General features: G+C 34.2%; 2 protein-coding genes across 5 annotated transcripts in view; both read left to right on the top strand.

The window, feature by feature from the left end:
- The window catches only part of LOC128192425 (uncharacterized), a 22,379-nt gene extending 9,043 nt beyond the window's left edge, over positions 1 to 13,336 (top strand). For both annotated transcript variants that reach the window (XM_052865074.1, XM_052865073.1), the window contains 10 exons: positions 2,305 to 2,661; positions 2,804 to 3,106; positions 3,306 to 3,584; positions 3,959 to 4,036; positions 5,105 to 5,188; positions 5,305 to 5,442; positions 6,622 to 6,920; positions 9,100 to 9,312; positions 9,939 to 10,086; positions 11,244 to 13,336. In XM_052865074.1, the coding sequence (XP_052721034.1) occupies positions 2,305 to 2,661; positions 2,804 to 3,106; positions 3,306 to 3,584; positions 3,959 to 4,036; positions 5,105 to 5,188; positions 5,305 to 5,442; positions 6,622 to 6,920; positions 9,100 to 9,312; positions 9,939 to 10,086; positions 11,244 to 12,295 (2,951 nt within the window). In that variant the 3' untranslated portion in view covers positions 12,296 to 13,336. The remainder of the gene's footprint in view (positions 1 to 2,304; positions 2,662 to 2,803; positions 3,107 to 3,305; positions 3,585 to 3,958; positions 4,037 to 5,104; positions 5,189 to 5,304; positions 5,443 to 6,621; positions 6,921 to 9,099; positions 9,313 to 9,938; positions 10,087 to 11,243) is intronic.
- A 2,091-nt stretch (positions 13,337 to 15,427) lies between these two features.
- On the top strand, positions 15,428 to 21,795 carry LOC128157125 (protein mono-ADP-ribosyltransferase PARP15-like). Of its 3 annotated transcripts, none has more exons than XM_052819510.1 (9): positions 15,428 to 15,575; positions 17,351 to 17,501; positions 18,227 to 18,563; positions 18,686 to 18,968; positions 19,059 to 19,147; positions 19,254 to 19,493; positions 19,570 to 19,800; positions 20,092 to 20,791; positions 21,003 to 21,795. In XM_052819510.1, exons 2-9 carry the CDS (start codon positions 17,368 to 17,370, stop codon positions 21,263 to 21,265), a joined length of 2,277 nt encoding a protein of 758 aa, XP_052675470.1. In that variant the 5' UTR covers positions 15,428 to 15,575; positions 17,351 to 17,367; the 3' UTR covers positions 21,266 to 21,795. The 3 variants fall into 3 exon arrangements, with proteins under 3 accessions (XP_052675470.1, XP_052675471.1, XP_052675469.1); XM_052819511.1 differs by having other exon boundaries at positions 15,465 to 15,580; XM_052819509.1 differs by lacking the exon at positions 15,428 to 15,575 and adding an exon at positions 15,640 to 15,778.
- Positions 21,796 to 23,443: the final 1,648 nt, after the last annotated feature.

Here is a 23,443-nt window from a genome sequence, read left to right as displayed (position 1 = left end):
TTTAAAACTATTCTGGGAAAGTGTTCGGTTCAAAACTCAGTACTTAGTGTGAAAGCAAAGGTTATGCAGATTTAAGTCTGATGAAACCATGATTCCCTAGAGAAAAATGGGGCCATGAAATGGGGGGAGGGGGGGTATATAGGAATAGAGACAAATCTTCTTACAGGTACAACAACAAAAGGGGCTTGGTATTTACCAAAAAATAAGAGGTTGATAAAAATTGGCAGATTTTTATTTTTTTTTAGCAAGATCTACTGTACTCAGTTGTCAAGATATTTTGATACTGTAATGCTAATTTGATCAGAATTAAGGCAATTGTTGCTCAGGTGAGCGATGTGGCCCCTGGGCCTCTTGTTTTTTTCTGGATTTGCTTGTTTAAGGTATCCGATGTACAATTGACCAAAAAATGATGCCTGGTAAGGTATATATTCAATGTACTCGTTTGATAGGTAAGGATATGTAGTTTCTAAAAAAAGATGTTTTTCCCGCCAAATCACTATGGGGAAGTAATTCTAGCTCTGCAAATCACGCATAGTAAAATACTACTTTTCTTTGACGAAAACGTGTAATCATTAATAATATTTATCAAATAAAAATTGCCAACATATTTTAATAAAAATAAAGTTTTTAAATAAATTGATTACCTTTATCAATATCTTTTTTTATTTTCTCGAATTTTTTTTTACAATGACCATGACGACTCACGCGATTTTTACCGCCGCCCCCCCACCCCCCACGTCAGCTGTCGCATTCATAATCCAACGCATATTCCCGTTAGCTGGTAATTTTCCTGTTTTCTATACCTTTACCATTTAGAACTTGTAAGTTTAGAATTAAAAATCTAAACTGTTCAGTTTTTTTTCATTCAGCAAAATGTTTGCACAAAAAATATTGTTACTAATACAACGAAGTCGTGAATTGCGGGTCACATCAGGTGTGTAAAGCGTTACGAACAAAGCGTGCAAGAACCGTGTGAAATGTTTTATTAGAATTCATTCCAAGCCAATTCATTCCAAACTCGTAGAAAACAATATATATTGTTTTATCTTTTACTCAAAATTGTATCCTTTTTAACAAAAAAATTAAGTCAGTTTTAAAATGGAGACTGTCAATAAAGTCTGACTACGATGTTTCCGTATCGGTACAATTGTGGAATGTACAATACATCAACATGCTTTTCACAGTTATAACAAAATATGAATCAACCATACATGACGCTGTGATGTTGTAATAAGCATGCATTTTTACACGATAAGATTGTGTACAAATACCACACATAACATGCATCGAACATCGGCTATCTGGCTGAACCTGTCAATCAAATTTCGAGTATTTGATTTCATTGGATGGTGACGTGCCTCTTTTATGTAAACAGCAAAAATGAAACGAATTGACTTTAAAGCAGTCGGAATCAGTATCTAATAGTATTATTTGAATGATATAAAATCAAGCGATTTTGAAAAAGAGTAAAAAATGTACCGTTTATGCACATAAATGTGATATGAAATGCGAGAGAAGAAAATTGTTTGAAATCCCGATGAAAAAATAAATCAATGATTAGAAATTTCATTATTTGACTTGTTAACTTGATTTACGGAAAATAACAAGGAGATGTTTTAACACAATAATTACAATAAACGTGTACAAGCATTTTAACCGCGAAATCCGTATGCATAGTACTTATTAAAAATAGTTAGTAGCAAATACGCCGTTATACAAATGTTAGGTCCGCAACACTCTGTATGTTTAATGAAATTAGTTATACAAAAAATTGAACAGATTGAATAGGGCCATACGATTAACAAACAATTAACAATTCAAGTTATGCACAGTCACAATATCTACGAAATCAATGATTAAAACGACCTACTCAATATTTTTCGACGAAATACGTGACTTGTGCGCTGCAACATTTACTCTATAAATTAGGATTTTTTTCTTCACGTTATTGCAAGAGCGCCGCGGGAAAAAAATAACGTCATACAACGGCAAATGACGTAAAGCTGCTACAACGTCACAATCAACGTAAGGGGGAAAAGTTAAAATAACTCATTTTAAAATTAAGAAAAAAAAATATTGCTTTAGTTTATGCATCAATTGTTTATTATTTATCGTTTATTATGTCAGATCAAAAATAGTGCGACTTTTTGAAAATTTATTTCAAGCTCCGTAATCTACCGAGCTCATCTCGGAAAATCCCGAGCTCTCTGGCTCAATTGTACATCGGATACCTTAACAACAAAATTGCATTATAATGAACTGTTGATATAATGAATTAACCAAATTTTTTTCTTTACAAATTAGGAATGTTTCCTTCTGCAATGGTGTTGAGCATTGAAATTCTCAGTAGTAAAATAGATTTAAAAGAAAAGCAGCAAGAAATTGTAAAGTTCCTTAATGGTGACTCGACACTACGCAGCCGAATCTCCAGATTCTTACACATGAGAGTTGATAAAGCTGAGAGTCCTCTAGTGTTACATCTAACATCCCTCACAGAAAAGGCTAGCCAACGTTTGTTGTCAGATAATGATCATGTCATCCAAAAATTGATCAAAATGTTGTTGGATATGATGAACATTACAATATCTTTGTATGAGGAAAGTAGAACGCTGGAAATTCATGTTACAATCACTGAATCTACATCAGGTTCTAACAAGCAAGGTCTGCATTTCTGAACTCTTCACCTATTTTACTTCTTTTGAAACTTTTTCTTATCTCTATCTTATATAAACCACACAGACATTTTTTGACATGTTCAATAATGTTATGAATAAATTCTTAATTACTGATTTATCTTTTTTAGAGGACTCTCACTTTATAAAAGTGAGAATACAACAATATTGGGACCTTCTTGTTCAAGAGCTAGAACCCAGACAATTGGTAATGTGTTTTGTGAAAGAAGGCTTGATGACAAAGCCAGAAGAACAAATCATTCGCTCATGCAGGCAACGGCAAACTATGGTTGCCGCCTTCTTAAAGATTCTCCTTAAAGCATCAGAGGAACGCACCTTTGAATATTTCGTTCAGCTGCTGAGACAGCTGAATAAAAAAGACATCGCTGATAAACTTTATTGCAGAGACACGATCAGCGTACATCAAGATGCTGGTAATAGAACCACAGAAATGGAAAAATCCTTAACTTCATTTGTTCTCTCTCTCTCTCTCTCTCTCTGCAATTACAAACTTAATTGTCTCTCATTTATCTCTCTCATGTAAATCTCTACTTATTATATTTTATCAGTTGGTGTGAAACTTGTTTCAACCGCTCGTGCATTTGATTTTTAACTTCCAACTTCCCTTGGCAGAAACAGCAAGACAAAATATTCTTCTACACTTGGATGAAGTACTAGAGAATACTGATACTTATATCACAGAGCAGACCCTGAGGAAACGTGATGACTCCATTATCCCAGAAAGTGTTTGGCCAAACTCTGGGTTCAGTCGGAAAGGACGGGCCTACACTTTGCTTTTGTTTGTATTTGAGGATGATTCTCTCGTACTGGAGTTTAAAAATGCCTTGCAATATAGAAGATTTGGTCATTATTTCCAAAATATAATTGCAGACACAACAGAAGTCTTGCAAGGTATAAACTGGTCATACAATATTGAGATTTGGAGACTTAATACTGTAATTTTTGTAATTATAAAGAGGAACCACAAGTATGTACATTGCAACAAAATTTTCACAGAGGAATTCGAATAGAATTCGCTAAACTCAATATGAATAATTTTTCACAAGATTATTGCAATTACTCTGATTATTACTAACTTTCTGAACTGTACTTTTCAAATCTTTACCCACTTTGAATTTTGCACCTCAAAATATTCCATGTTTTACAGTAAGCACAATGCAAGAGTTGGTTTTTTTTTGGCAAGTTTATAGCAAAACACTTTTGTAATAAGCAAGTTTATAGCAAGTTTGGAAATTATAGCAAGTTTGACTTTTTCCTTTTGAAAGAGAAAAATGTGGACACAATGCAGAAGAAGCTGTCTGAGAACACAGTGTTTGAATGTACATACAGGGCTGGAATCAGAGGTATTTAAAGTTATCATTCTAAAAGTTTCAAAATTTCATTGCCTTGTATGTGGTCTATTAAAACAGGAGGATACCAGTAGTTTGCTAAATTTTCATATTCTTTGCTAAAACCATGCACTTGGCCAGTGGAAATCAAACTTGACACAAATGATTCTTACTCAGAGTAATTATTTAATTAAAGGTCATTACCTTTACCAGTAGGAAATGATCATGAAATAAAGCAGTAAAAATACAAAGAGGTTCTTGAACTTTCTTCTCAAGAACCACAGCACCGAAATGTCAAACTTTTCAGGAATGGTCTTAAAAATAATTTAGATATCTAAACTCTACAAGCCCTGATCTGCAACTGATATCCAAGCCCCTAAGAGGGTTATTATGTTTAACATAGAATAAAGGAAAAGCAATTCAAAATCTTTGTTACAACTTGTAATGTAATAACCAGTGTACTAGTAGTGCGAGAACAATTTTGTTGAAACCAGTAATTTTATCCTTGGACCAATTATAAAGCCCTTTAGGGGGTTCCAAAGTTTAACTTTACTTAGTCTAATATAGTAGAACAAATCTTTTCACATGGTCCACAATCCTATAATTTGTGACATTGCTATCCATTGAAGACTAATCAATCATATTAATATACAAGTAGATTCCACTTGTTAAACAAACCAACTTCTCTTTTTTTCTTAGAAATAACTTCTTCTCCATTTTTTATAACTTTATATGCATTATGTACATGTATGTATATACTGTGGAATCATTAGAATTCGTGGTGGCTCAATTTTTATGGTATTCGTGGGTAGCCCTCCACCACGAATTTACATCCTCAACGAAAACAAATTTGTATAGAAAGAGTTATCTTTCTTACTGAAACAGAAAACTGACGTATCCATGAAATCACATACCCACGAATAAACAAAAAAAACACAATCCACGAACACCGGCCCCCACGAAATTTAATGATTTCACAGTATTCTGTAGAATGTCATGTAAGTCTTCTAAAACATAACCATTTTTGTTAATCCTTAAATTATGCAAATGTTAAGGTCTAGTCACTTTTTCTTTGTATTTCAGCGGGATATGATCCTGCTGCCAGAAATAAAGATTTTGTTCCTGTAGTCTCCCATGATTACATTTATGACGAAAGACACAGGCGAGGTTTGTTATTTTTTCACAAACATATTTATTTACCAAAGACGTCCGGTGTTTTGCAAACAAAGATATCACTGTAATCCATTCACGCTTTTTGTGACTAGCTGTCTTTGTCAATTCAGGGAGGAGGTTTTGGCAAATGGAAGAATTTTTTGGCCATCCTGACATGTATTATAGAAGATTTGAAATGATGAGGAGACCAATGAGACGTCATCTAGGGGTGGCCTCGAAACCTGCAACAAATGAACCAGAAGAAAAAAGTATTTTCCATTTAATTACTGCAAGATCATTACAACAAGTTACAACAACAGACAAATCCAAACAACATTCAATTTTTTTTCATTCTTTTGTAAACTCCATTCATGCTTTTTACAGGCATTAGTTTTTAGCTCACCGAGATAAAGTCGGGAGGAACTTATGCTAAAATCACAGTGTCGGCCTCAGTGTCTGGTCCTGGTTAAAGTATTTAGAGCAGGTCCTGTATCTAAGTTAATGATTGTCCTGTCTTCACCAAACTTGCTTGGATGGTGCATCTGGACCTCCTTTCGGTCTTTAAAGACTTGGATGCCTTATATCTTGTGCTGAATCTGAGCCATAGGTTTTGGATGCTGAATGAGGTTAAGGTTTTTGGAGCTGGCTAAATTTTTTTTTAAGCACACCCCTTAGATAGACAAATCTTGGTTATGTTTGGTTCAATCTTTACCAAATTTGAGTAGATGATGTATCTTGTGATACAAGACACACAACACCAGCCTGGATGCTGAATCTGAACCATTGGTTTTGGATGCTAGAGAAGGTTAAGGTTTTTGGAATAGGTCACTTGTTTATGTAAATATAGTATTTCTGTTTTCAAACTTGCATGGTAAACTATTTAAGATAAAATGAATCACAGAGGTGGCTTCAGAGACAGATCTTGATTATCTAGATGCTAAGACAAATAAGATTTTAAGAACAACTCAAATTGTGATGGTCTGATTCAGGTGGCGCCACATCTCGTTGAGCTCTGTTATATTTGATTACCTATGTTTAGATTTACGTACACTATGAAACCTACTATGTATGTTATTTTATTCTCTATCTGTGCAAGTACTACAAATCAACTTTTATTCGCGACAACTTTTAGTATGCAATTTATTGGACATGAACTTGTATGCAATTTATTGGACATGAACTTGTTTGCTGCCACTTATTTTGCAATCAAGATGTAGACTCAAAAAACAAAATTGAAAAACTAGAGAATTTGAGTACTGTATACAGTGATTGAAGATATATGTAAAAAGGCTCTCATGAACCTCGTGAGAATTTCTGGCACGCAAATAAAAGTTGGTTTACAGTTTATCATTTTGTTTCTTACTACATGTTGTATAATGTTATTTTGCATCTTGGCCATGCTTTCTTATTACCCACCACTTTTATGATACATGTTTTTTATCTTGTAGAAAAATTTGTCACAAAACACAAAACTGTGGCAGCTATTGACTTTGGAACCAGTTACTCTGGTTTTGCATTCTCATCACAAGAAAATCCTCTAGAAGTTGTAACGGGGAAGTGGAAAACTAACTCTTCAGAGTTACTTGAGTCTTTGAAAACACCAACTTCCCTCCTATTTAAGAGTAATGGATTAGTGGAGTCTTTTGGTTATGAGGCAGAGCAAAAATTTAAAGCATTAGTGGAAGAAAACAAGCATCATGATTACAGATTTTTTTACCAAATAAAAAAAGAGTTACTTGGAAAACATGTATGTATGATCTTATTTTAAAATTTAGATACATCAAATAGAGTTTAATATTAATATAAGCCTCCAGTACTATTTATACCCCCGCTCCGAAGGAGAAGGGGGTATACTGTTTTACCCTTGTGTGTCTGTCTGTCCGTCCGTAACAAAAATTTCTGTCGCATTTATCGCAGCAACTATTTATCGCAGATGCTTGAAATTTTAACACAGTGTTTGTTAAGGCATGCCATATCGTGGGATATATTTATGTACCAATCAGACGTCAACTTCCTGTTAAATGACGACTTTGTTTATTTTTAGCAAACATTTTCAAACAAATTTTCGTCAAAAAATTCTCAGCAACTGTTTATCGCAGATGCTTGAGATTTTTACACAGTATTTGTATAGGCATGCTATATCGTGGGATATATTTTTGTACCAATCAGACGTCAACTTCCTGTTAAATGACGACTTTGTTTATTTTATGCCAAAATTTTCAAACAAATTTCCGTCAAAGAATTCTCAGCAACTATTTATCGCAGATGCTTGAAATTTTAACACACTATTTGTTTAGGCATGCCATATTATGGGATATATTTTTGTATCAATCGGACGTCAACTTCCTGTTAAATGACAACTTTGCTTATTTTTAAAGCGCTAAGCATAGCTCAGCGCTTTATTGTCGTTAGACTTCTATTTCCGGTGCAAGGAATAACTGCCCTCTATGAGCAGAAATATACATCATTTAAACTGGTAAGAGGTATAGGGAACCAGTTATCTGGGTGACGGAAATGGCCGAGTGGATACGATTGGTTTGCGGGGCTTACGTACATCAGCACGGGATGCTACGCAGGGATGAAAAAATATCGTGCGTATTCAGAAGCTAAAATATAGAGAAATAAAATCGATTTTTTGCAAGAAAATGTCAAAAACTGTGATAAATTTCTGTTCAAAAGGTATAATTTGTGATTTTAACATATCTTTTTGCGAATTCGTAGTTTTGTTATATTACTGCGAATGAATACATCGAACACATCATCTTCAGAAAGTAACATATATTTAAAGAAATCTGGCCTTCGATACTTTAAATTGATATTCATTAAACATAAACCAAAATTTCAATAAGGCTCATTTCCGCCTACGCTTGCACACAGTAAATTTTCTTAGAACCAAGCTAGGTTAGCGCTTTTCAGTACTTTCAGTACTTTGATTTAACCAAATTTTCAAACAAATTTTCGTCAAAGATTTCTCAGCAACTATTTATCGCAGATGCTTGAAATTTTAACACAGTGTTTGTTGTGGCATGCCATATTGTGGGATATATTTTTGTATCAATCAGACATCAACTTCCTGTTAAATAATGACTTTGCTTATTTTTGAACCAAAATTTTCAAACAAATTTTCCTCAAAGATTTCTCAGCAGCTATTTATCGCAGATGCTTGAAATTTTAACACACTATTTGTTGTGGCATGCCATATTGTGGGATATATTTTTGTATCAATCAGACATCAACTTCCTGTTAAATAATGACTTTGTTTATTTTTTGCCAAAATTTTCAAACAAATTTTCGTCAAAGATTTCTCAGCAGCTATTTATCGAAGATGCTTAAAATTTTAACACAGTATTTTTTAAGGCATGCCATATCGTTGGATATATTTTTGTACCAATCAGACGTCAACTTCCTGTTAAATGAGTACTTTGTTTATTTTAGCCAAAATTTTCAAACAAATTTTCCTCAAAGATTTCTCAGTAGCTATTTATCGCAGATGCTTGAAATTTTAACACACTATTTGTTTAGGCATGCCATATTGTGGGATATATTTCTGTACCAATCGGATGCCAGCTTTCTGTTAAATGTCGACTTTGCTTATTTTGCATATTCACATCAGAGCGGGGGTATCACTAGTGAGCATTGGCTCACAGATATCTTGTTTCAATTGTTTAGTGCTGTTTTGAATTAGTCATGCTTAGAAAACATTGTTATCATGGTTTTGACAGTTTACAACAGAATTTCTAAATCCTAAATCATTAAAGTCAATTGCACTAAAGTAATTATGGAATATAAAATGGTATATGTTCTTGCATATCCCCATCACTAAACGCAACCATGGACATGATTTGTCCATTTGAAAGATTTCATAGTCTTCATTTTTGTCTTCAGTTAATAGAACATAAATTGATTTGTACCCAATTGATTTGTAGCGATGTGATGAAAACTTAGTTGTGTTTGACCACATGGGTAGGCCTATGGATGCCCAGAAAGTGATTTCAACTGCAATTGGATATTTGTTTGTGGAGTGCAAGGATGCCATAGCAGAAAAGAAATTTGACAAAGATGACATACTTTGGGTTATGACAGTGCCCTCTTTGTGGAACAATTTTGCCAAACAATTCCTGAGAAAAGCAGCAGAAAAGGTGAGTTAGTATTGGTTTCTTTTTCTTCTTGTTCTTAAATTCTGACTTATAGATTTTATCATGTAAAGTTGTTTGTGCAATTACATGCATCTTGTCATTTTTAGTAAGTTACCTCTCAAACACATGCCTTTAAAAAAATACTATAGCAGATCATTGATAGGTTATATAGAATGGCTTCTCCATTAGGATACCCTCAATTGGAAGTATAAAATCAGAATTGTTGCCTTGCAATTTTACTGTCAGGGGCAGCTGGGCCATCTAGTACATAATAATATGTAAAGTTGTTTGAAACAGACATTATATAAGGAATTATTCTTTGAGTACATGTATTATGAGGTGATAATTTTGGTCGGGGCATGATCAAATCCAATAAAGTCCAAAGCGCTTTATGATAGATTTGATCACGCCTCGACCGCAATTATCACCTCATAATATTCAAAGAATGATTCCTTATTACTTATATTTATATAAATTTAAACCATTTTACGATTAAATATTTAAATATAAATAAGCAAACCCCGCTGGCGCCTCAATTTGGCTTTATGAGTTATATGGTACAAAATCGATACATAGTGTTATCACAGGCAAAGACATAGGAAAATGAAAATATATGCTTTTGATTTCAGGCTGGAATTCCAAGACAACAACTGATTCTTACTCTTGAACCAGAGGTGGCAGCGATATACACTATAAAAGGATCCAAGCCTGATCTGCCCAGTGATTCCGGGGACCAGTACGTCAGTGGGACCCAGATTTTACTGGTGGACTTGGGAGGTGGGTCTTTGTACTGCAGTTATATTAATGTATTCATATTCTATCCCCATTGTACATGTTAATAATGTTGCAAATTAATTGAAATTTGTAGACAGTTTTGGGAGACTTCTTGGTATTTGTCCACATTTTTTTACCGTCCTGTATTTAATGAAGTCCTTTAATCAAAACTAATTTTGACAAAATAATTTAAGCACAGGCAATCTTAGTGTATTCACAGATTAATTTGCAGAAGTTTTTGTTGTGTTTTAAGGCATCGAGCAAATGCTCGGCAGCTTTCTAGCGAACATCTGGATTGGCAATCGTCATGCTCTGCACTGCCTTTAAAATGTGCATAAGAAATAAGTTCCTTAAAGTATTGAACATATTACAAGATTTTTATTCCATTTATTTAACCAAATTGTGTACAAAAAACCCAATTTTGCCTCCCTCGTTATTTACAACTCATTGCATAAGTATAAAATTGCTAAATCAAGAAATGGCGGATGAATACAATAAGGTGTAAAACTTCACTAAATATTGTCTTAGTTTATCGCTTACATTTTAATTGGAGACCATGCCAGATAGAAATAAAATTTGATGTGTAAATTTATTTGTTATCAGGCAGGGTCTCCAAAATAAATGTAAGCGATAATATTTGCAATAAATAAACACGATAATGCAGTTGGTTTGGTCGAGCATTTTAGACAGCACATGTTGTGGATTTGTTTGTAAAGTACCATACCATAGGTAATCTTGTTTCAAACGGGAATTGAAATAAATAAAAGTATGTTTTATTATTATAATTAGGGACACACTGTTAATGTATTCAAACTATAAACCTGTGAAAATTGTTCAAAGACTTTTTAAAGTAGAAAGAAAATGATTTATTTTTGAAATTTCTTCGATTTTTGTAACTTATTGAGTTATTGTATTATAAACGAACCACAACCTATTTTATAAGGAAATATACTGATTTTAGTTTTTAAAGCAGCACAAAACATAATTCATTTACTTTTTTATTCTAATATTATTTGATGTATGATTATTAGTACAGAAATTTTTGATATCATTCTATTCTATATAAAAGAAAATGTCATCTCGATGCCTTTGTGGCCGTTCTGGCCTTCGATTATATTTTTTAAATGGATGTTTAGAGCTTTTCACATTTAACCTTCCAGGTGGTACGGCAGATTTTACCCTGATGGGTGTGGCAAAGGATGGAGGCTTAGAGGTGCTGCATGAAGCAGTGGGAGGGGCTTGGGGAGGGACCACAATCAATGCCAGGATCTGGGAATTCATGGAGGAACTTTTAACCAAAGATGTCATTGATGAGTTCAAAAAACAAACTTCGGACTACTTGGATATGGAGAGCAACATTGAATTAAAGAAGCGAGATCTTTCTGCTAATAACAAATTACTGTTATTAGTGTATCCATCCCTTGCTTCCATTTGTAAAGATAAAACTGGGAAAACATACAAAACTTTGGTTGAGGAGTCGGAGCATGCAGAAGATGTCAAAGTACGAACTGGAAAAATAATTTTTGAGCCCAAGATGATCGAAAAAATCTTTGAACGTACATTGAAGGAGTGTTTTTCAGTCATGGATGAAATCTTACAAGGTAATGGAAAGAATGTCAAAGATATTATCCTTGTAGGTGGTTTTTCAGAATCAGAAATTATCCAAAAACAATTCGAAAACAAATATAGTAAGTACCATTTGATAATTCCAACTGACCCAGGGTTGGCAGTGCTTAAAGGGGCCGTTATTTTTGGACATGATGATACCATGGTGGAGCGCAGAATCAGTCCACATACATACGGAGTTGAAACCTTGCAGTTTGGCTTCGATACTGATCCAGGTGACATGAAGAAGGTCATCAGTGGAACAACCTTTTGTTCTGGAACTTTTCATAAAATTGTTTCCAGAGGTGAAATATTACAAGTGGCCCAAAATACTGAAGTTGATGTTTTTTCACCGAAAATTTCTGCTAAGCAATTGTTTTTAAAATTTTATCAAACTGATAAAAAAGGTATTAAATGTGTCGCAGATGAAGGATGCGATTATATTGGAAAACTGACAATAAACATAGAAGAACCACCATTTGGCGTCGAACCATTGGTACGTTTGTTCTTCAAGTTTGGGGAGATTGAAACAACAGTGGAAGGGAAGGAAGTTTTGACGGATAAACCCGTGAAAACTGACATTGATTTTCTTGAAAGGAAACCCTAAACTCCTTAAAGTGTTATCAAAACAAATCACTTTTGACTATTCTTTGTTTTTTTCATGTATTATCTATTTTGACATATTTACATTTATGTTGAACTTTGTGTACTAATGATCATGATTTAAAACCTGCATATGGAATGGGAAGACTTATCGATATAAGCAATATGAGTTACAATTTTACAGGGCTTAACATTAACATATCCAAATATCAGACAGTTTATCTTCACAACCATTGAAGAGACGAGTAATGTTTTGTAAACATTTATTATCATGGACTTATCTCAAAAGTGAAACACGTAAAAAGTGAATTTGGACAAATAAAATTCGTAAGGATCTTGCGCTATGGAAAAGTGGATATTTTAGTTTTAAATATTGAGCCCAAAATTTTATCTAATTTTTAATTGTAGAATTTTATTTTACTCTTAAATTAAAAAATTACATGTAATATACAGAATTAATATGAATTTTAATTATTTTGTTTGTCATACATGTATAATGAGGGGAAAAGGCTTTGATGGAAGCAAATTCAAATTATTGTGGGTTTTTTTTTATTAATTTATTTGGCTGTCTTTTATTGTATGTTAGTCTTTCTTGACTGTGATGCAAAAATTATCAAATAGGTTTTTTATATGTTGCACGCAGATTCTACTATTCTGAATTTTGAAAATGCCTCAGTTTGCTGTATGTTTTTCATGGTGTAAATGAAAAAAAATAAACGTAAATGAAGAGTCACGACAAATTTGATACCATACAAAAGATATGACACTTTTAACTACCAGTTATTTTACACGTTTATTGTAGAGCATAGAAATAAAGTTTGATAGGTATGTTTTATTAATTATAACTATACAATTATGTACAGGTATAAAAATATATTTGAATGTACATTCTTTTAATAAAAATTTTATGCATAAGATGTATACATGTATTTTCACATTATGTGTTATGTATTAATGCTTACTACATTTTGCTCTACAACGGATAATTATGATAACTTTTATCATTTTGATCATTTATACATTAAAGGTTTTCTATAATCCTGACTCTTATTTAAAGTTTATTTTGTATATAAAGGCCATGCCAACCGTGGGTAATGTATAAGTATTTGAAAGCTTAGTCCATTTGTCCGGTGTCAGAAAAATATCATTAATGACGCAGAGCAAGAATTTCAAAAAAAAAATTCGGCAGGCAAGTATTTTATTTTGATTGCAAAGTTTGTGAAGAGGAATAACTGTTCCCATATGTATAAAAGGAGTTGATCCCCTTGTTTAAAATGGTTATAAATTGACCCGAACTGAATCTTTAGATGCTTCTCTTCAACATGAAAAGGGAAGAGTGTTTGTTAGCAGAAATAATGTGACGACGAAGGCTCTACCTAATTAAAATAAGGGCCTATTGATAATATCATGCATTATGAAATTGTACATCCAATTTATTGAATATAAGCCTCTGCCAAAATAATCACATTGTGGTTTTGGATTTGGTTTTATTTTTCATGCGATTAAAATTAGTTCAATTTGTAAGTATCATTTTCTTTAATAATTTAGTCTCTAATATACAGGTATATATTTTCATACAAGAAGTATCTGCTTCCCTCAAATTCATACATGCACGACAATAAGACAGAAATCAACGCGATATAAGAAATGACCTAACTGACAGCATAAAGGCACGCATTCTGAATTGCGTTTGGCCGCATTGTTGACAACTTTCATTGTTAGGAGAGGAACATGCGAGTTGAAAGAACTTAATTGTTTCCAATCATCGTGTGTAATTTACAGAATAAAATATGTTCAAATGAAAACTTTAATTGTAGCAGCTATTATTTACTAATTTTACATAATTCACTGATATATTCCTTGTACTTTTGCTGTTGATTTTGATGGATTATTTCTTGATCGATCGAAACTAAAACTTCATTTGGAGCACGAATTCCACGGACTTACACGAACTGATCTCGGACTTTCATTTACCAATGTTTATACCATGGTAACCTTCACATATATGGAATTAATTGTTCCCTATGTTTAATATTCTAATCGACATTAATAATAAATTACGTACTTTTACTCGATCACCCCCCCCCCCTACTTTTTACTCACTTTCATGATTATATAAGAAAGATGTAAATATAAACAGTAAAATGCTTTTGCTGGTGCATTTTCAGGTAATGAAGATAGTATATAGCATTGCAGACAAAAATAAAAACAAACAACCCGTTAATGTGGGTAATGTATTTTTACCGCATTGTTGTGGGTTTTTTTTATAGCTACCTTCGTACCCACATGAAGCTCCAAAGAAAACATTTTATTGTTTAAAAATATGTTCAACCAATTTTCTTTTCTTTTTCGAGACTAGTTTTTTAAAAACAAAAATAAAAACAAACAACCCGTTAATGTGGGTAATGTATTTTTACCGCATTGTTGTGGGTTTTTTTTATAGCTACCTTCGTACCCACATGAAGCTCCAAAGAAAACATTTTATTGTTTAAAAATATGTTCAACCAATTTTCTTTTCTTTTTCGAGACTAGTTTTTTTTTTGCCCATGCAAACTTTGATGCCCATGGACATCTTGTTTGTCTTTCTGGAGACATTCATTGACGTTGCATTTAGTCTAGCTGCAGAACTGTACCTCCACGGGAAATTCGAGGTGGCGGACGATCACGGTCCGTCAACCCGAATTTTCCATGGAGCTACAGTTTTGCAGCTATATTTAGTCAAGTCGAGTAATTGGATCAAGGTCATTGATAGAGGTCAAGAGTCACTGCAGTTACTGAGAAATCTATCGTCGAGGACATACACAAGGAGTGTCCCTTACAAAAAAATAGATAATTGTCATATAGATTTACAAATGTTGATTCTCAATTTTTGTAAAGGACAAGATTATCAAAACCGTTAGCGTCGTTTTAATCTTAATTAAATGACTTTTGTAAATTTGTTGAATTGAAATACAGCCTTTGATCAAGAAAGAATTTTTGGTAAATTATCTGGATATATTGATAATTAACAAGTCACAATTACTGGTACTTTGATTTTCTTTTTCGATCGATGCATGTTAATATTAGATATTAGTATTTTTCAAGTCAACAGTACGAAGGAAGATGTTAACACGAAGACTTGGACGTTTAACAACACTTGAATGACATGTTTTTACATGTTCTGCATAAAAATGGTCCATGATCAATACATGGTTTAAAGTCCTTAATTTGTATACCCGGAAGTTAACTAAGTAATAATTCGCCGTATTTGTCATCTGAAATCCTATTAACAAAAGAAGACAGAGGTAAGGTAAATTGGAACTTTTCTGATTCTATCTATAGGTAAACGGTGTCACTTCAAGAATTTCCAGGGTTTTTTTAAAAACGAAAGTAAATTGAATTGAATTTAAACCGAAACCCAATGTATATACATGTACCTAGTTCGTAGTGTCGGATATACTAGTACTTTACACGAGTCAAGAAAAAATGATTTGAAATCCAACCCCTGGTAGGTACATGTATACTGTTTACCATGTATTTATTCAGCTTTTGTAACATTGCGTAACATTTTTGGAAATTTTGGGGTTTCTCTTTATTGGGAATCTTGAAAGGGGAATATTTGAAGAATATGCTCTCTCTCTCTTTCTCTCTCTCTCTCTCTCTCTCTCTTTCTCTCTCTCTCTCTCTCTCTCTCTCTCTCTCTCTCTCTCTCTCTCTCTCTCTCTCTCTCAGAGTTTTATACTATGCTCAAATGTTGGCTGTCCGTCTGTCGGTTTAGACATGATTTGGTTAAATCCCTTCTCTATACATGTAATTATCTTATGACCACTGGTTAGAGTTCGTTGCTCAAAAGTCTACCACTAGTCAAAACCTTTGACAAAGTTAGCCCGTCCCCAAAAATGGATCGCGTTATGATCATATCAGCAAAAAATAATGCAAGTAAAAAATATATGTATATAAATACTATAATAAGTTTCTAAACGATATATTGATCAAGAATCAATAAATGTTAATTGTCATATTTTTTTGAAACCTATCTAATTTAAAAACAAAAGAATCCTTAATCGGAAGACATGGTACTATCATGGCATTTCCTTCCCTCGCACTTCATTTGGTGTAGAGTTCTGAGAAGCTAGTCCAGTGGGCTCCAAAGTTTCATTATATCTCAGAAAAGAAGGAAGGAAGGAAACCCTGAAAAATTGATATGAAACCAACAAAATATTCACGCTTTTATACTGGTACATGTATATACTTAAGATAAGGAACTAAGGGAAGACTTGCACACTTTTAAAAGACCACAGGCATCTTTATGAAATATCGTTTGAAAACCCAAAATAGTCTTACAGCATATTTTTTAACAATTGTTTTTGGGTTTACCCAATATATGCCGCCTTGATTATAATGTAAAAACATTTCATAACGTATAACGTATTCTAATGCTTTACTATACTTTTAAACATTTGAACTCAAATACGTACACAACGTATTGAATTTTTAAAAAAAATAGTGAGATCAAAAGTGAGCTGAAGTTGTGTGACGCCAGAGTCTGATGCTCCACTTATCTTTGACCTTAGAACCGTTTTAACAAGAGCTTGGACTTTGGGCAGTACGTGTTAACTCCGATTTGATGAAGGCGGGGTCTCTTCATGGTTAACTGTCCAGCTATTGGCTAATATATATGCATACATTAAACCCCATGACACTCGTCCGACTTCATCCAAGGATGTATATTTCGCTGAAACAGCATCAGTTTCACACGGCAGAGCAACGGTTTTGACAGTCTGTGAATATTAATGAGGTTCTCTTAGCGAATTAGGAGAAAGGATGTCAATGTTTGACAGTTTGTTTTGATGAGCAAACTAGATAGTAATATCCCACCGAAAGTCCAAGCTCTTATTAAAGCGGTTCTATTTATATGAAAAAAGGGTCAAATTGTCAGTAAAGGCCACAAAATGTATTTAATTGCTTGGGACTAACTTGAAGGAGTTGATGTTTTCATTCAGAAATACCGAAGTTTTCATATCTCTTCACCTTTGTATTGAATAATAATATGTACACATTTTTCCCCTAAAATATTTAGTCAGAATAAAAATCAAAATGGCCAGAAGACTAGTAAGGTGCACATCGGCGGGAAACCTACTGGACGCAGACGACACAGAGCCAGCGTCACTACAAGCTGGCGAACAGGATATGCAGAACAGCTTTCTGCCAGGTTTACTGGGAAGAAGAAAGTAGGTTTATTTTCCAGTTTAATGAACAAGTCATAGTGGTATAATATTAATGGTAGATGTTAGTATGAAAATAACACAGTCATTACCTTATCATAAAAGATTTTATTTTGCATTTTAATTTATTTTATTTCTGGGTATACTCTGTCCCGAGTTTTTGCTTCCATCACTTTTTGACTGATATTTCTCCGTAAGAAATTTGTTTTCGTTCCTGTGAACTTTTATGAGTGAAAAATGATAATTTTTCAATGAAAATATCTTGGATATATTCCCTTTTATCGACTGCAATTGTATTTCTTTCACAGGTATGTGTATTAAAAATCATCAAAAAGTGATGGAAGCAATAACTTGGGACAGACTATAGTATTGGCCATATTTTATTGGTTTTGAAAATTTTTAAAAATCGAGATAGCTACAATGTATTATAGAAGTATCGTTGACTTGTATGTGTTGTACATTGTTTTTGAATAATGTTTTATTTTCATGGTCATAAATCGAGTCATCTTAAATATCACCAGTTCTGTAACCAAAGTTACACTGTACATCTCTATATAGATGGTAGATGCCTCTGCTTGCAGTGTCTAGTTCACAAGAATATTATCTAACATACCATCATCAGATGAATGTAATAATTCCATGGTTTTTTTTAAACAGTTTTATTTTAACAGCATATAAGCTTACTAGCAATATATAAACTGACAAATTCAAAGTGTTTCATTTCTAATTAGATTACAATTACCAGAAACCCCTACAAAGTCCCAGGAATGTAAAGCAAGAATAGGCCGGGTGACGGTCAAGTTGAAGAAGGGCTTAGTTTACGACGAAGAGGTTGATGCCATAGTTAATAGTACGTCACAGACGTTAACGCTTGGTGCAGGTAACGCCTCCCGGGCAATGCTACAGAAAGCAGGATCTTCCATTCAGGATGAATGTAACAGGAAGTATCCGAAAGGAATTCAGTTCGGAGAAGTAGCGGAGACAGGTGGGGGAAACTTGTACTGTGGGTACATCTTTCATGGCTGTCTGAAATACTGGACAACGGAAGAAAGTAATGATGTTGAACAGGTTAATCAATTTAATTCTAAATTTCATTTATTTTTATGATTTTATGAATTAGTTATCTATAACAAAAGCTTACCAAATAAAGATGACTAGAGAGCATCGTCGGTATTTTTTTCTATTTTTAGATCTTAACAGATTTTGTGACGTTGTGTCTTGAGAGAGGTGATGAACTACATATAAATTCAATGGCTATTCCCGCTTTAGGGACTGGATTCCTGAATTTCCCCGCCAAAAATGTCGTGCGACGTTTAGTCCAGTGCGTTAAAGATTTCGAAATGTCGCATAAATCAACTAGTTTAACAGAAATACGTTTTGTGATATTTCCAAAAGATACGAAAACTTTTGAAGAATTTGAAAACGAATTCAATCGTTATTCTTATTCTATACTCTATAAACCAGGTTCAAAAGGTATTTATCATTTTATTGGTGTCTTTTGACATTTTTTTTCTTCAAATAATAATGAAATAAAACACCTTTTAATTTTAAAATTCTTTGTAGGAAATTTTCCAACGAAACCAAAAGATGTTGAGTGCTCTCTAGATAGCCTTATGATAAAACTTGTTGCTGGCACCCTTGTAAATCAAAAGGTGATGTCTATTTCTTTTAGAATTCCATAATGTTTCTTAAAGAAGCATCAAGTTTTACAAAGGGATGCACGCTTATGTATATGTTTATTTGGTTTTGATATATTAGGTAGATGTCATTGTCGGTACAGTCCCTCAATTAAAAGAACCAGGTACAAATCAGACCTCCAAAGAAATCACTCGAGCTGCTGGTTCAGGACTAGAGGCGGAATTTGCCGAGAAATATCCAACGGGCATCGATATCGGTGACGTCATATCTACAGATAGCCACGCCATCAGAAATGTCGAGACCGTGTATTTTGGGGCCCTACCAACATATGCTGCAAGAGAACGAGATCAGAATTTGCAGGTTCGTTCTCTCTCTCTCTCCTCTCTCTCTCTCTCTCTCATATTATTGAGTAAATATCACATTAGATATTTTTCAGGCATTGACATTACTAGTTCAGATGTGTCTGGATAAATTGGAAGAAGATGGCCACAAAACAGTTGCCATTCCTACTCTAGGTGTCGGAGATTTCAAATATCCCGTCAGGATGTCGGCCGCTACAATCCTTTCCGCCATCAAAGACTTTTGTAGAGCCAATCAGGGCTCTGATATTAATACCATAATCATAGTGGTAGATATCGCCGACTACGATTTCTCAAATATATGGAAGGTACGAGTGTTATTTATCTGTAAGTTTTCTTCAATTCTAGATGTCTGTTCGGTCGCTAAGTTTTTGTACATGTATATCATGATTTCTCTTTGGGTAAAGTTTTTGACGGTTTGATCCAAATTAACTGAAAATTTATATAATTTTTTTGCCATTGAGCAACCATTATCAGACACGGGTTTAGCGATTAATATTTTTGTATAGAAATACCACAAAATTAAACAAAAATTGCATCCCAAAAATAAATTCAGCAGTATGGCACTTATAATTACAATTTACATTCTTCTCACTTAGGTGTTCGAAGCAGAAGTCGTTAAGATAACTCCTCCGAAGATGAAAAACGCAGCTCCCATAATAATACCAAAGCCGCCACCGACCAGAGGGTCACGTGACTGGTTCTCGTTGATGTACGAGGAGGAGCTCTGTGTCCCCTCATACTGGACCACGTACACAGGTGGGGAGAATATTAAAGTGTGCAAACGGAAAAGGAACCGCCGACCATACAGACTGGTTGCTGTTGACGAAGCCACGCGAAATCTCGTCGTTAAACTCGTGGAAGACACGTGGGATTATAGACATGTGGGCCACGGGAACGACGCTAAAGGCTTAGACCAGCTGATGTATCGAAAAATACGTGTAACCAAGGTAGAGCGTGTAGAAAATCTAGATCTGTATGAGAGCTATGTCCAAGAGAGGCAGAGGTTTTTTGACAAAGCGAGGACAAGGGGAAGACCGACACCCATAGCAAATATTGCTAAATCATCGGGGAACATTAAAACCAGTACCATTCTATCGTCTCACAAGTCTGGGGCTGGTTTTACTTCTGACATTTATCCAGAGATCAATGAGCATTTCGTGTTTCACGGCACGCTTGCCGACACAATGGACTCTGTTTTGACTCAAGGACTGGACTGCAGGATGTCCCGAGGAACGGCTATGTTCGGACAGGGTGCATACGGCGCCGAGAGCTCCACAAAGGCGGACCAGTATGTTGGTATGCCATACAACTTTTTTTCGATATGTTTTATTTCTGTGACCATGACACTTAAAAGTGACAGATTATCAGATATAAGAAAGGTGAATTATAACTTTCTGCAAATGAACAATATGAATCTTACTTCTTGCAGTTGTTGAATATTTAATATAAAAATACAAGCAGGAAGGATAAATCTTTTTATCCATGAAAATTATTTGTATTTTTGCAGATAGGAAAGAAAACAGACAGAAAATCCCACACCAGATGTTGCTAGTGCGCATGTGCCTAGGAGACATATGCTTGTACGACCTACCCGTTGCACACAGAAGAGCGCCTTGTAAGCGCTGTAGAAATGACAACTGCAAGGCTCACAAACCAAAAGACTTTTACGACTCTGTAGTCGGAGATGGAAAATGGCTGTTCCGAGAGTTCATTGTCTACGACAAGCGTCAGGCCTACCCAGAATATCTCATCACTTATGAACGTGTTTAATGTTCACTATTTGTTGTATTTTGCTGCTTAACTGTTGATTAAAAAAAACACTTGCCATTCTTAAACACGCCACCCCTTCCAAGATTTTTTTCCCTGTCTTTATAGCTGCATTTTGATCTCTTTAGCACCTCATCATGCTCTTTGTTGAATCTCCATTATTGTATAAACACGAGGGCATGTATTCCTTTTGTATACTATTTTTAGAATGTTTTTTTTTAAAGAAGAAGAAGAAGAAAAAAGCTTTTCTATCCTGTTATTATTTATTCTCAGATTGTTTTGAATGCGTGTTTTATATAAAGTATGATTGTACTGACGTTGATCTGGTTGGATTGCAAAAGAGGTGGTGTTGAACAAAATCTGACCTCAAATAATACCAGTAAGTGCAAATGAATGGGACAAATGGATATAAAATTAAAATTATTATAGCTTATGTCACCTCTTACAATAAGTAACGAAAGAATTCAATTTATATTATCTGTATCGCGCTTGAAAGGGAGGAGGGAGGGCAAAAAAGGTTATCGTTTTTCTCATAGGAAAAACCCAACAGAAGTCCCCAAATCTTTAGCGCCTTTATCCAAGGTGGGGGGGGGGGGGGGGGGGGTACATGTAACCACTAGTTAGTTAATCAAATTGACAGCTAGTTAGGCTAGACACTAGTCAAATTTGCCATCGCAGTTAACTAACCACGAATCAATTCTAATAAGCACAGAATACTAAGTTTAGTACTTGGGAAGACGTACGATATAAAGCTCAGGCTTTGTATCGTCACCTTTCATTCTTTATTCAAAAATGCGATTGGCAACAATAAAGACTGCTTCATATTTTTGACACTTTGATGTTAAGCGTGCTGGGATTGTCTGGATAGTGTTCGTTTTTTAACGATTGATCATACTTTTGACCAGTACATTTCACAGATAAAGAGACTTGTGTTAATAGTTAATAATAGAAATTCATGTCATTATTGCGTGGACCCTGAGGTCCACGCAGAAAATATATAAGCGAGGTTAAACCGGATGCTATGGGGAAAATTCAGCCTGCGCATGAGCTAGCCTGGTTCCTGTGCGTGATGGGTAGCTCAGGGAACCAGGCTAGCACGCGTTTATCTCAATCCGGATCGGGATTCCATGCCATAAGCACATTTAAGTTCAAAGGCGCTGTAAATGTAAAGTTGTCGGTAAACAGTACAGAAACAAAGAATTCCTTTTAAAGAAATGATCGGCATGTGATATGAACTGTCAGTATTATGAAAGAAGTAATGTTATGCCGAAACTACAACAGGCATCAAATAGCATAATTTGCAATGTTTTGTTGTTTTCCGAATGCACATGTAGCTTAACTTTACTTTTATATTAAGCGAGGCTAGAATACTTCTCGATTTAAAAATTTTAAGCATTTAAGTCTGATTGAATAACTATGACTTTATATAAGTTAAGATCTCAAGAAAAATGCATCAAAATATGAAATAAATTTACACAAAGCTGTCACTGCATAGTTAACAAAGTAGTGCGAAGCGTAATGTGGGCGCAAAAACTAGAAATCGCCGAATGCCTAATACTTTACATGCAATCTTCATTATATATAGATCATAATTATTTTAGAAGTATAAACACCCTTAAATTCTGAGAGAAAAAAATAAGGGCTGTACATACCTGTATACGTAATACAACGTACAAATTTAGTGGGGGCTAGAGCCGACGGAATCTCTGATAATCTTAAGGCTTTCACGTTTTGTTGGAAACACATGCATATGGTCCACGTATTGCAGTCCTTTTTTAAAGGACAGCAACTTGTTGAATTTCATTAGTAGAGACAAAAGCGAGAATACGTGTATGCAGTACAATAAAATGAATTACAATCCTTATGTATTCTACAAGTAAATGTAAATGCATGTAAAAACAATCATTTCTATATCGGCAAAAAAATGATTCATTTTAAATATTATTGTTTTTGCGTTGTATTTTGTCGTATTTTATAACCTTCGCGTGACCTGCCTCCGGTCATCAAATCAGTCATTTAAACAATAAAAAGCTTTCTTTGGTGATTCGGGATATGAAGGTAGCGACATTGCTAAAAAAAAAATACATAACCCACATTAGCGGGTTATGTAAATTTTTCCTGCAATGATCGCTACCTTCATAACCCGCATGAATCATCAAAGAAAGCATTTTATTGTTTATA

This window comes from Crassostrea angulata, chromosome 7 (assembly GCF_025612915.1).
Source record: "Crassostrea angulata isolate pt1a10 chromosome 7, ASM2561291v2, whole genome shotgun sequence".
NCBI classification, from domain to species: domain Eukaryota; kingdom Metazoa; phylum Mollusca; class Bivalvia; order Ostreida; family Ostreidae; genus Magallana; species Magallana angulata.
Note: the sequence above shows the minus strand (reverse complement) of the source record. Positions and strands in the feature narration are given on the sequence as shown.

Excerpts from the sequence above, each read along its gene's own strand:
- LOC128157125 (XM_052819510.1), top strand. The coding sequence starts at position 17,368 with ATGGCCAGAAGACTAGTAAGGTGCACATCGGCGGGAAACCTACTGGAC. Across the intron at positions 18,969-19,058 it reads CTATAAACCAGGTTCAAAAG|GAAATTTTCCAACGAAACCA; the intron begins GTATTTATCATT and ends AATTCTTTGTAG. Across the intron at positions 19,801-20,091 it reads ATTTCTCAAATATATGGAAG|GTGTTCGAAGCAGAAGTCGT; the intron begins GTACGAGTGTTA and ends CTTCTCACTTAG.